The sequence below is a fragment of the Leptosomus discolor genome, chromosome 9 (genome assembly GCF_034619465.1).
Source record: "Leptosomus discolor isolate bLepDis1 chromosome 9, bLepDis1.hap2, whole genome shotgun sequence".
Lineage (NCBI taxonomy): Eukaryota > Metazoa > Chordata > Aves > Leptosomiformes > Leptosomidae > Leptosomus > Leptosomus discolor.
The window spans coordinates 14,548,407-14,561,843 of NC_141399.1; the positions used below are offsets into that span (position 1 = coordinate 14,548,407).

General features: G+C 61.1%; 1 protein-coding gene across 1 annotated transcript in view; it reads right to left on the minus strand.

Moving 5' to 3' along the window:
• Positions 1-5,593: 5,593 nt before the first annotated feature.
• The window catches only part of TEX264 (testis expressed 264, ER-phagy receptor), a 39,556-nt gene continuing 31,712 nt past the window's right edge, over positions 5,594-13,437 (minus strand). The window contains exons 3-4 of the mRNA XM_009954039.2: positions 12,735-12,906; positions 5,594-5,941 (exon numbers count right to left, since the gene is read on the minus strand). Of these exons, the coding sequence (XP_009952341.2) occupies positions 5,628-5,941; positions 12,735-12,906 (486 nt within the window). The 3' untranslated portion in view covers positions 5,594-5,627. The remainder of the gene's footprint in view (positions 5,942-12,734; positions 12,907-13,437) is intronic.

Sequence of the window (13,437 nt, forward strand, 5' to 3'; positions counted from 1 at the left end):
ACTAGGGGTGCCAATGGCTCCCGACCTCCAGCCAAGAGGGCTGCCAAAAGCAGCCGGCCCCAAGTCCACCACGCCCACAGCATCCAGCCACCACTGTATTTTAATCCCCATCCCACACCCCCGGAGCCCACCCACCCTGCCACTTCCCATGGCACCAGGGTAGGAGCAGGGACATGCCACTGGCTTCATCCTCCTGCAGCAACGTGCAGGGCGGGCTCCGGCAGCCACGGTGCTTTAGAGTCTGTTCTCTCACCACCGCCCCTTCCTTCCCTGTATACTAAATTCAGAGATTTCAGTAAAAGTAAGAGCCAGGTTTGCTGACTCCCTCTGCAGAAAGCATGGAGGCACGGGGGAATCAAAGGCTTTTGCAGCAGGCAGGCCTTTTTTTGGCAGGAGATGCAGTCCCATCAGAGATCGGTTGTCTTTTCCTGAACCACGGGAGAGATTTGTTTCCCATTTGAAGCTGACTGCTGAAATCCCGCAGGACTGGCATTTCAGGGGCCATGGGAGAAGGAGACCTCCCCTGACAGCCCAGGAACCTCAGGCTGCTCCAGCACGGGCAGGTGCCGGTGCTGTGGTGGGTTCCAGAGCTCAGCTGCAGCCCAGCAGAGCAGGGTGCTTATGGGGGCACACGGGGTGGGAAAGCGATGCTAGAGAGTGCTGGCCCCCTTGCAGCCCCCCCACAGTCAGTACCGAGGCTGCTCTCCCTGAGCAGGAGCGGGCACCCTCGATGCCCCCATGGCACTCCTGAACAGGCAACGCCCGCGGCTGAAGGAGCCCTCGGGCAAGCAGCCGGAGTTGGTGGTGGTGTCCAGGGGGATGCAGGCAGGAGTGTGGCACAGGGTGTGATGGGGTGCAGTGATGAGATGCATGTAGACCTCCTCCTCCTCCATGCCCCAAAGTGCCTGTCCCCAGGTGCTGCCTGCCTGCAATAAGCTGCCTCAAGGCATCTCCTACCTGACTCCCCCCCCAGTTTGAGGGGGTTTGGGGAAGAGGGCAAGGAAAGGCCCCTGCCTTATTTCAGGCAGTGAATGCTTTTGAGGGACGCAGGGTTTCCTCAAGCAAGAAAGAGGCAGCAAGCACATGGATTGTTGATGGAGCCCACCAGCAGCAGGCTGAGCCCAGCACAGGGGTCTGTCAGCACTGGGAGCCTGACTCTTTGGGGTCCAGCTCTTCTAGGGCAGCTGGCAGGACCCACCAGATGAAGGGCACCTTCAGGGAAAGCTCTCCTGAAAGCTCAAACCATCACTCACCCTGCAGTGAGCCCTGAGGGACTGAGCTGTGAGCAGGGCTGTGGCCATCCCCACAGCTGCTTGGCTGAGTTGATGCCGTGTCAGGGGGAGGACAGCCCCATGGGAATATCTGGAGAACATCTGGGAAAGTGAAGCACCTAGCAGGGCAGAGCCAAGTCCAGCTTGACGGCCACGGTGTGGCAGGAAGGCTCTAGCCGGCTGTTGGCAGCCTCCTCACCCGAAAGCATCGTGGAGTAGGATGGGTGAGAAGTTGCCGTTGCTCCTACGTGCCCCAGAGCTTCCTACCCACCCCCTGCCAGGAGACCTGACCCTCTGCACCACGAGCACACTTAGGGGTGGCACGGGCATGTGTGAGAGCAGCAGTGCTGGGTGGGCGCAGGGTGAGCCTGGCTTGCACAAGCTGCCATCGTCACCTCCCGCGGGGGTCCCCGGAGGTCCCACCGCAACCGAGGCACGCCAGGACCCTCCGTTCTGCCCCAAGACCTGCGAGACCCGGTGCCCCGTGAGGCCAAAGCGCCTTCCCCGGGACGCCCGACCCTTCACCCCCTTGCCTCCGCGGCCGTTTGGCTGCTCTTGCCCAGTCCGGGGGGAGCGCGGGAGGTCAGGGAGGCGATGGCCAGAGGAGCTGGAGCAGCCCCGGCCCTCGCACCCCAGCAGGGAGGCGAGAGAGACCCAAACTGCCCACCCCCCCGCAGCCCCCCGCAGCCCCCCGCAGCTCCCAGCCGGGCCAGGGTCACGGCCCGTCCTGAACCCGCCGTGGGGGCCGCCTGCCCCGGCAGCCCCTTCCCCCCCACCCCAAGCCGGGGACAGCCGGAGGACGGACCCGGGGGGGCGGCAGCAGGGACGAGGGGGGGCTGTCCCCGCTGTGCCGGGCGGTCACCCCCGCTTCCCTGCCCCGGTGACGGCGGGCAGCCCCTGAGCGGGGCCGGGGAGCGGCGGCGGGGTCTCGGTAGGTGCCCGCTGCTGCGGTCGGCGCTGCCGGGGCACCGGGGGGACGTGGACCCCGCGGCCCCTTCTCCCGGAGCCCCGCGGCCATGCATCTTACGCCGGGCATGGGGAAGCCGGCGTGACAGGCGCCGGTGCCCTCTCGCCCCACCCGCACCCACGGCCCAGCCGGTGCCGGTGCCCGGGCTCGGCTCCCCTCCCGCAGCCCCGGGAGCCCCGGCACCGGCCGCAGAGCCCCGCCGTGCCGCGGCCCCGACGGCTGCGGGGGATGGTCGGTCGCCGTGCCCCTCCGCCGCGGGCACCGAGGCTCTGGGGACGCCGGGGCACGGCGCGGCCCCAGGCCACTGGGACGGGCGCGGCCGGGAACGCCGGGGTGGGACCGCAGCCCTTACCTGGGCCCGGCGGGCTGTGCCGGGAGCCGGTGTCGGTGCCGGTGCCGCGGCTGCCTCGGAGCTGCGGCTGCCGCCGCCTCCCGCCGCCGCCTCTGACACTCCGCCAGCCCCAGGCGAGAGGAGCCGCTCCGCCCCCCGCCCGGCCCGGCCCGGCCCCGGCCCCCGCCCCGGTCCGGCCCGGCCCGGCCCCGGCCCCGGCCCGGCCCCGGCCCGGCGGGCAGCGGCACCCCCGGGGCAGCCCCGCCTGCCCTCCGCCCGCTCCTGGCGCCGCCGCGCCAGGCAGGGCACCGGCAGGGCTGGAGGCTGGCGGGGCTTGGGCAGAGCCGGGGAGGACATGGCCGGATCCAGGCAGGGCACAGGCAGGACATGGCCAGGGAAGGCAGGGGACAGGCAGGACATGGCCAGGGAAGGCAGGGGACAGGCAGGACACAGCTAGATGCAGGCAACAGACGGCCAGATCCAGGCTAGGCAGAGGCAGGATGCAGCCAAAGCAGGTAGGACCTGCTCAGCACCTGCTCCCCCAGCCCCAGAACCCCCCATCTCATTCCCAGCCCAGCAAAATGGGTCCCAGCCCCAGCTCCAGCACCACAAGCTGGTGCCCCTGAGGCTGTTCCTCTGCTGCCCAGCTCAGCCTCCCACCCAGCCTGCCCCGTGCTCCCCAAGCCCTTGGGGAGCACCCAGGGGTCCAAATCAGCCCGCTGACCCCTGCGCTCTACACATCTCCCGGCACTCACCATCAGCCCAAGCACCAAGCTGGCAGAAGGCTTCGGTCAATGCTCCCTGAGCTGCCTCCTCCAAACACAGAGGCAGCAGCTGGATTTAGCGTTCCAGGTCTCCACCACTTGCCCAAACCCTTTCTGGAGCCATTTGGCCACTCAAGATCCCACCGTGCTGCATCCCCATCGGTCCCACACTGGCAGCCTGGCTGTCCTGGAGAGTTCCATGACTCAGGGACAAGAACAGGACAGGGATGATGCAGGAGCTGCAGGCATGGGCAGGGGCCAGGGGTGCCTCTGGGGCACCACCCCGAGTAAACACCCCACCACCCTGTGCCTCAGAGTCCCCACTGCCAACTGCTGTGCTTGCAGGCTGTGGATTAGGGCGCTGCAGCAAGAGTTAGACCCACCCTGTCCCCCCCAGCAGTCCTGACTTGGGTGGGCATAACCCAGGACCTCCATGGTAAGGTCCCCCCTGGGGTCCCACAGCACCAGGATCCCAGACCCTGCCAGCCCATCTCCTTTCAAGACTCTTAGCACAGAGTGGGGCAGTAGGGAGAGGATGCCTAGGCTGGGGGATGTCGCTACCCTTGGCCAGGGGGAGACAGCCAGCCGGGGGGGCTGAGACATGCTGAAGGATGCTGGCACCACCAAGGTCCCACTTCCCCCTGGCACATGGGACCTGGCACAAGCCTCGCATGTGTCCCAGCACTGGCTGCATCCTCCTGGCTGCTGCTTCGATGCTGCTGACAGTAGAAGGATGATGGCAAAGCCTCTCTGGCCCCCATCTTCAGTGGGGTTAGGGGACAAGTGACATTAGGATCCACTGTCTGGCTCCAAGCCCCCCCCCCCCCGAGCCTCAGCCAGGCATAAATATTTCAGGGGGCTTGGCAGTTTTGTAATAACTGGCAAGAAAGATAAACACTGGGAAGAGCAATATTTTTCCATGTGGGCTGGAGGAGTTTAATATTTTATCACTCGGAGCACAAAATATTTATGAACAATCTCATGTCAATCACTGGCTGAGGACTAATCATGACCTTTGCAAGCCAGGGAGGACATGTCCCCACCACGAAGGGACAGCCAAGCCTCCCCTGCCCCTTGCACCCGTACCCCAAGTCCCAGTTTTGGGCTGCCACATCTGACTGCCACAGAACAAGCCTTGGGCTGCCAGAAGCACTGGGGGCACTGGGGGGCTGGGGCTGAGCTCTGCCAGCCAGGCAAGTTGCTCTGGCACCTGGCATTGTCCTGGGGCACCGTGGTGGTGATGTCCAGGCTGCTCCCTTGTCCCTAGCTAGGGGACAGGGAACTGGGACCAGCATGGGCAGCCCTCCCTGCCTGCACCCCACAGCTGCGGGAGCAGGCAGATGGGATGCCGGGGAGGCACTGCACAGGCAGGTTGGTCCCCCACTGCCACAGAGGAACACAGTGGTGCCAGGCTCACTAGCAGCCCAGGGACTGGGCTTTACTGGTTTTACTTTCAACAGGTTCCCAAGAGGAGTGGGGATGCCACCTCCCTCCAGCCCTGCCCAGCCCAGCACGGTGGCTGGGACCCTTCCCTGCTCCCCCGGCAGTTTGCAGAAGCCAGAGACGGTCCCCGTGGCCCCGCTGGGTCGCCCAGGCAAGGAGCAAGTGCGAGCAGCGGGGATGCAGAGCTCTCGGGCAGCTCCCCCGCTCAGTTGGAGGGTGTGTGGGGCAGCCCACCAGCAGCTTCTGCCCGCTCCCCACCACATGGCAGGATGGCATGATCAGCCAAGAGGCAGTCAGCAATGCCACCGGCCACCAGTGAGGAAAAGCATCCACTTTATTACAGACCCCAAAAGTGCCCATGGCAGTGCCAGGAGGACCAGGTTTACATGGGATGTTTCCATTTTTCATCAAGGGGAAGAGAAGAGGGGAACAAACCCAACCGACCCTACACACGGCTCTTTGGTGCTAGAAAACACGCGGCAGTGCGGCAGAGAGAAGCTGAGGGTGAGAAAGGCACCAGCAGAGACGAAGGGGGACACCTCTGCCATCCACCACCACCCCCCTCGAGGTGCCTGTGAGGAATTTGCGATGCATCTAGAGACACAGAAACAGCAAATGCATTTCACTGCCACCCCAGCCTGCACCTACCCCGCACCGCCGAGTGCTGCAGGAGACCCCCCGCTTCCCGGCATCCCCGAAACGGTCAAACACCCTTTCTGCAAAGAGGGAGAGCAGGTCCCAGGGGGAATCAGCAACCAGAATCTCTCGGCTGGAGGGGAAGAAGATGTGAAAGGCAACTGGTTCCCAGTAACTCAGACCCCAGCAGGAGTCGAGGCAGCCAGGTCTCCGCTTCACTCTTCTCCTCTCTCCGCAGCAATGGGCTCTTTGGTCCACTTGTCTGTGACCTCCTGGTTGCCCGTGTAGCCCACGTTGGGCAGCAGGCCTGGGGCTCCCTCCCCATCCCCAGTGACCTCCAGGTCCAGCTCTTCAAAGGAGGAGCCGCTGGCCCCCGACTCGCTGTAGCTGTGCTCGCTGCGGTTGTCCGCCTCCTCCCGGCCACGGCTAGCTGGGAAGGGCAGCAGGATGGAGGTGGCCACCGAGGTGTCTCTGCTGTCAGTTGTGGCTTCCATGCTGATGGAGCTTGTCTCACTCATAGTGTCGGCCCCTGGGATGGAGAGAGAAGGGGAGGGAGTGAACGCTACGGGAAGGAGGTGAGGGGGGTATCACAGCCTTTGAAGCCACCAGAAAAACCTCAGAGGTGTCAGGCCACAGTGCAGACCAGCTCCCACCTCTTGTCACATCGTGTGCCTTTGAGAACTGATCTAGTAAAGACAAGCATGAGCTGGACTCAAGCAGTCCCTGAAATCAGGGAACCCCCAAGCCAGCACAAACAAATCCTGGCTTCCCAGCTGTGCCCTGGCCCCACTGCTGCTCTCCATGCACACACCAAGGACCCGGCAAGCTTTTCCTTAGGGAGAATGCCCGGCCTGGGAGCTGGGGGATAACCCTGGCCCCAGCACGGCACCAGGAACGAGGCGAGAAGCGGGCTGCCGTGCTGCGAGAGTGATGAGGAGCTACAGCATTGCTCGAGCACCCAAGGGGAAGGCAGCACGTAGGCAGGTCCTCAGATGTGCCACTGCCAGAGGCAGGTGTACGTCCAGCCACATGCCAGGACATTCTAATGCTGCCTTCAGCACCCCCTACAACCCGCTCCTGCTCCCTGCATGGCTCCCCCGCAGCCATCAGCTCCGGAAGCCGTGTGAGGGCAGGCAGGGCAGCAGCAGACGGGACTTGGGGTGCCAGAGGATGGAGGGAGCCTTCCCAGCTTGCTCGGCACTTCTCCACATCACCTGGCCACCAGCTCACACCCCTTCTCGCAGCCCAGCAACCTGCCCTGGGTGCTGCCCCCGCCTGCCCAGGCAGACCCCTTGGCCCACTGCCCCCTCCCTGGATCCCTGCCTCGTTAGCTCGGTCGGCAACACAATTAAGGAGTCGAGAACGAGAAGAGCATGTCACATTGAGACCAGCAGCTCAGTGTTGTTGCCGGAGCAACCAGCTGGGAGACAAAACCCTCCTGTAAAACATTAATCATTGTTGATTATGGCATCACAGATCCATGTCACTGGTTATGACATCACAGATCCACATTGTTAATTACGACAGCAGCAGCAAAAACTGGGTGGGCTCCTCCATCACCGTTCTCCCCACTCCACTCTCCTCCTGCCTGCCTCGCACCGGCAGGAAACGTGTGCTGGGCTCGGCTGCTTCCTGGCACCTCCGCTCCTCCAGCGGTTCCACTCATGCCGGGCCAGATGCCCCTGCTGAGGATCATGCCCTGCACCAGAAGGAAAACAGGAGGAGCCCTACTCAGCAGCAGCACCAGGGGAGGACCACGGCTTGCCGCCACCAGGGCTGGGAAGTGGCAAAGAGGACGGCTACGACCACAGAGGGGCTCCCAGGCGGAAGAGTAGAGCCTTCTCCTCCACGCTGGCTCCTGCTGACAGGGCTCCATCCCCAACCACCAGCACAGGGCTGCCCTGGACTCCCACAGGCGTCTCCAGCCTCCTTGGGCTCCTGCACCCAGGGCTAGGCTGCTCACCCTCCTCCAACTGTGGCAGCCACCAATCTGGAGGAGACCCACCAAGGAGGGAACTTTCCTTCCAAACACCCTTAAATCCCCTTTTTTTGCTGTTTTTCTTCCCAGCCTGGGCAGCTGCCAGCAGAACTGCTCGTAAATGGCAGTCCTCTGCCTTCTGAGCGGCATCATCCCACAGTCCTGCCAGCTGAATGAGGGCTGCTTGGAGAGGACTGAGCAGCGGTAGCAGGGTGAGGAGCAGCCAGTGAGGACCCACAGACACAACGTGCCCACTGCTGCATCCCACCTGGATGGCGTATCAGCTTCATCCCACCCAGTGGGTGCCTGAAGAGGAACCTGAGCCTCTACCCTCTCGCCTTTGTCATGGCACACAAGCCCTTCCGCACCTAGCACAAGCTGAGCCCTGGGCCACCCACCCAAGCGATGCCTGGTGACCTCAGCCACGAAAAGGAGAAAAGAACCATCACCCACTGACAAGCACTGCCGTTGCTGCAGCATCAGCGAGCACCTCAACATGGAAACTACATTTACTCTAAGTTAAAAAGAATGTTCTGCACACTGCCGGTGAGGCACTCGCCGAAGGGGATGGCGGCCACCGAGTGGGCAGCGGAAAGGCGGAAGATGCTGTCCCACCTGGCAGGACCTCAGCAGGTCAGCAGGGAGCCTCCGGGAAGACGGAGAGCTGTGGGGGACGGAGGGGAGCATGCAGCCCCCAAGCCTTGAAGGTTTGCAAGGTCTCTAGCGGGGATCTCAAAAAAAAAAAAAAAAAAATTTCGAATTTGGCCAAATTGGTGGCCTGACATGACATGGACACATTCCCATCACGGCTTCATGACAGCTCATGTCATTTATGGTCATCTCACATCCCTCTGAAATCCAGGACAAGAGTGACCTCAACCCTCCAAGCCGTACCCTGCCTGTGCAGCACCCCTCCCATGTCACCCCGGGGGCCATTTTCGCTGGGAAGCCATCATGTAACCCCATGCCACAAAGCAAAGGAGCTCCTGAGGAGGGGAGCAGCACTCGGGAAGGGGAAAACAGCGATGAAGCTGACCTACACACTGCTCCAAGCCACCACCACAGGAAAGCACCACTGTCTTCACCCCTGCAGCCGCCTCCTTCTCCCTCACTCCAAGGGCGACAATAAATCGAGTCCTGTTTCCTTTCAGCCATGCACTTTTTCACCGCTCTGTCACTTCTGATCATGTTTGAGCAGTCTCAGCTGGCAAATTTGCCCATTTCAGCAGCCTCGCTCTCCTCTGCGCAGGACAAGGCTGGCTCTGGCACAGCCACCCAACCTGGCCGGGGACGGATGTCCAGGGTGGGCAGGGTGAGAGACAGACCCGCTGCTGCTAGGGATGGTGTGGGGTCAGCTCTGGCAGGAACCCCCAGCTGTCCCAGCACAGCCAGGAGAGGTCAGGCAGGGAAGGCAGCGAGGCTCCAAGAGGGCAACCAAAGCCTCATTGGAAGGTGCCTTGTGGCACCAGCTCTCGTCCTGCAGGCACAGAGGTTTCTGGCAGCCCTCACACCCACTTCTCCATCCTGCCCTAGGCACCTTGCTCAGTCCCCCAGCAAGCCACTGCCCATCCCCTTCATCCTACTTCCCAAGGCTGGTCCTTGCACCAGGATCCAGCCCACCATCTGGATCCAGCATGGCTTTTCCCTCCGGTGTGCAGTGAGGTGCCAGCCGTCCTGTGGAAACCGCCTCCTCTGCTTTGCTTCCCCAAGGATGGTGTAGCCATCCCGCTGCACCTTCACTCCATGGGAACGTGGAACCTGGCAAGTTTTTATTTGTAAAAAACAGACACAGCCCAGGGTGAAGCCCCAGCAGGGTGTTGAAGAGCTCCCCAAAGGCCAGGGCCACCTAGGAAGAAGGGAAGCCAAGCAGCCAAACACCAAAAGACCAGCCAGAGATGGGTGTACAGGAACCACTCATCCCACACTGCTAATGAGCCTGGTGGAGAGCCAGTCCCCCCACCAGCTCAGCCCCGTGCCACCTTGGGTACTGGCATCCCCAAATCCCGCCAGGAAGGAGGACCATCTCCCTTCCCACATTGTCCCAGCATGACACTGATGCCCAAGCGTCACTCCCCTCTTGGTGCACCCAGGCCCTCTCTTTCCCCCTGTTCAATCAAATATTCATCGTCTCTGCTGCTAAATAATAGATCAATGCGCTGCCAGGAGGAGCATAGCTCCTCTGTGCTTGCTGACGCTCACACACAAGCCACCAGGAGAGGGGCTGGAGCAGGCAGAGCAGCAGGAAGGCACGGCAGGAGCTGTGCGGTCAGACCCTTCTCAGGATGTACAGGCAGGCAGGCAGACCAGGCAGGGCTCTTCGGAGCACGGAAGAAAGCAGGGATGAGGCAGAGCACGTCAGGGAAGGTGCCCCCCTGTGGCACTGGGGCTCAGTGGGGGATGCCGTCGGTTGCACCTAGACGCTCCTGGACAGACCCAGCTCCAGCAAAATGAGCACCTGAGACTCTGGGCAGAGACACGTGCTTAGAGACCATCTGTGTTCATGCCAGCAAGCCCGTGTCAAGAGGCTGCTTTTGTTTGCTTTCACCTTCCATGCGCCGCAGAGGGGTCACACTGGAGAGCATGCTGCTGAGAGCAAGCCAGGAGCGAGGGCCCGCTGAGTGCTGTGCTGATGCCAAAGCCCCGGAAAATAATTAAGTAGAAACCAACTAATCGTGATTGACACCGGCCCCCTGGAGACCCGTCAGCCACCTTCCAAAAATGCTTCCCGATGACCCTGACGATGGTGAAGAAGGGACGGAATTGGTGCGGAGGCAGCCACAGCCACTGGCCCCTTCCTTGCGTGCCGAGTGTGTCTGTCCTCAGCAGAGCTGCCAGCACCCTGCTCTGTGCAGAGCAGCAGCAGAAAGCAGAGACCCTGGATGACATCCCACAGTCTTTGAGGCCATTGGCTTCGTTTGGAGCCACAGGCACCCAACACCTTGCAGGGTGAGCTCAGGAGCAAGGACAGCAGATGACAGCCTAATTGGAGAGATGCATTCCAAGGTCAGGAGGCTCAAGAAAATAAATCCAAGCTTTTCTTACACATCCAAGTCACTCGGTACCACCTGGCACCAGCCACAACAACAGACAAGGAGAAATGGCAGCACCTTCCACCGGGAACTCCTGAAGTCTTTAATTTGAGGACAGTATAATACAGCTGCTGGCGGGGAATTTCATGAGCCATGACCAAAAGGTGCTGCGTCCATGCAGAGCACTACTAAATATGATGTGTGATCTGAAATCGCACACTCGGTGCTGCTATTTCAGTATTTTGTGAGAGGGGGAAAGAGCGGGTTTCATCTGCTGCCACATCAGGAGTGAGAGCCCAAGGCATCTCCTTTGTCTCCAGCAAGCAGCTGGGCAGAGGGGAGATCCACCGGCTGCCCCCTCCAGCAGGATCTCCTCTCGCACCAGGGCTCAGAAAACCCATACCAGACTTTGGCGGCAAGATGCGGATGCCCTCCGAACGAGAGGCAGCCTAACAGCCACTCAATGGCTAGGGCTGGGACAGCACCACCAGCAACAGAGGCCCTAATGTCAGCAGGCCAGTGGCAGTGGGACAAAGATGCTCACTGGGCACCATTTCCCTTTGCACAAGCCCAGAGCCTCCCCACGCAGTGCCACCCTCCCCAGCTGAGAGCAGTGGTACCAGCCCGGGACGCTGCGACATCATGGGGATGCAGGAGTTTACGAGGACCTCCAAGACCCTCAGGCAGGAGTGGCACAAACAACCTGAAAGTTCAGCCCTCCCCAATGGCCAGAGCAAGGATGTGACACCCCACCAGACCTGCTCCTGCCACCATGCCCGGTATTGATGGTGATCATAGTGCAACATCCAAGCTCAACTCTAGTCTCAGAGGCAAGGCCAACCTCTCACAGCTATTATTATTTTAAGCTGGTTTTGTGCAGACTCAGCAGATGACACCACATCAGATTGCGCTGACAAAAGCTCATCTACGTGACTGGAAGGGGAGGATGGTGGAGGAGCCAGCCCAGTACTGCTGACGGTGACCCTGGCCCAGGGTCTCCCACATAAGAAAGTCCAAAATCATTTGCTGTCTTAAACCTTCCTAGCCCTTCTTCCAACAGGGCAGGGGACTCCCCCATCACTGGCACACTGGCAGTGGCATCCCAGGGAAAGCACCGAGACAGGCGGGGTGCAGGGCAGTGGCTGCACCGAGCATCCCCTGGCTGTGCTGCGGGACCGCGCACCCCAAGTGGCACAGAAGGGAGCACACACAGCTGCTGAAGCCACCGACCGGACGCAGATTTTGCTCACACGGGTCCTGCCATCCCTCTCCAAAACCAAGGGGCAACCATGGGAAGGTGCCAGAGCGAGCAGGCTGTGGGGCGCCTTTGGCCAACCCGGGCTGGTGCCCAAAGCAGCTGCCCCACCACAAGGCAGACAAAAAAAGCAAAGAGCCGAGCAAGCACCGCAAAAACACAGCACCTCAAAGCACTGGGAAACCGTTCCAATTAGACTCTTCATTGCATCACTAAATGGACAGAGCTCCCAGAAAGCAATTCCTAGGCTTGCTGTTACGCCACACGCGATTAAGAATTAAAGCAACCCAAACCTGAAGATGTGTTAAAACAAATGACCAAACTCCCCAGGAGGCGAGGAGAGCTGTCATGGTTTTTTCATGCCCGTTACACAAGTGCGGGAGACCGGCAGGGTAGGAGGAGGCGGCTGCCCCCACCAGTGGCCGGTGCGGCTGCGCCGTCCAGCGCCCGGGAACGCTCGGCTAGCCGGCTCCCGCATCTTGCAGACACGTGAGCACGTGGGCCGGCAACGGCAACTAGCATTTCGAGTCACTATAGCACTGCTGTTCTGCGCCTACAGCCATTGTGGTCCCTTCCTGTATGAATACATCCAGGCTCCAACAGATCTCGCTGAGCAGATGCTATCGGGCAACTCCACCACCAGCTACAGCAACCTGGTATTTAAGCTCTTCGCAATCCCAATATGTAACAGATGAAGATGAAAGCAAGGAAGATGTATATGACAAGGAGAAAAACAAGCCCAGCTGCAACCAAAAGCTGCAAGATCCAGCTCTGCTCTGACAACAGTGGGCCGGCAGCTTGGCAGCACCTTGGCCCTTGCTCTGACACTGCAGGGGTGCCTAGGTGCTCCCTGACGTGTAGCGTGACACCTCGGGCACAAGATCCTATCTCAGCCCAGGGTGAGGGGAAGAGGTGTGCTGAGACAGTGGTTGAGCGCCAGGTGGGCACAAGTCGGCCCATTTCTGCCTGCTCAGGTGAAAGCACCAGGGACACCAGGACCCCCACCTTTGGGAGGGCTGATGCTGATCAAAGGTGGAGCCCGTGTGCAGGCCACAGATACCTGTGATGTCTGTCTGGGTGTCCTCAGCCTCAGCTGCAGCAGCCCTGCTTTTCCTCTCCAGTTCTTTCATTTCAGGCACGTAGAAGTCCCCTTGGCGGGCAAGGGGACACACGAAGTAGATGCGGTCCTCCTTGTAGATCTCGATCCGGGGGTGGGCGCACAGCTTCCTCTCCTGAAAGACAGCAGACAACCGCGGGTTAGGGATGTGTCCTCACCCTCCACTCCGGCAGCCCTCCAACACATGGACCTGCCAGCCTGGCAGTGTCCTAGACGTGCTTCGCCCACAGACATGGGGGCCCAGCGAGGAGCAGTGAGTCCCATCCTGAAACTGCAGTGCTGCTTTCCCTGTCACAACAGCCTCCTGTGTGCCAGGGCCAGCGGGTTTGGCCCTGGGGTGAGCAGCCATCCAGGCTCAAGGAGAAGATCCCGAAAGCCTGGGGAGACTCAGCTGCCCCAGCTCAGCCTTGGTTTTGGTGTGCTCATTTTGGGATGGACCGAGAGGGTTTTGGGGAGCCCAGCAGCTGCTTTGCATAGACTTGCCAAGTCTCCAGCTCCTCCCGACAGCATGGCCCCACGAGCAGGCGTAGCACTTCTCCACTAATTAATATAATCCAGAGCCGACAGCTCAAGCAGCTCCTTTCAGAACAGCAAGGGCAGAGGGAGTGGAAGATGAATCCTTGGCATTTCAGACAACTCCCCCTCC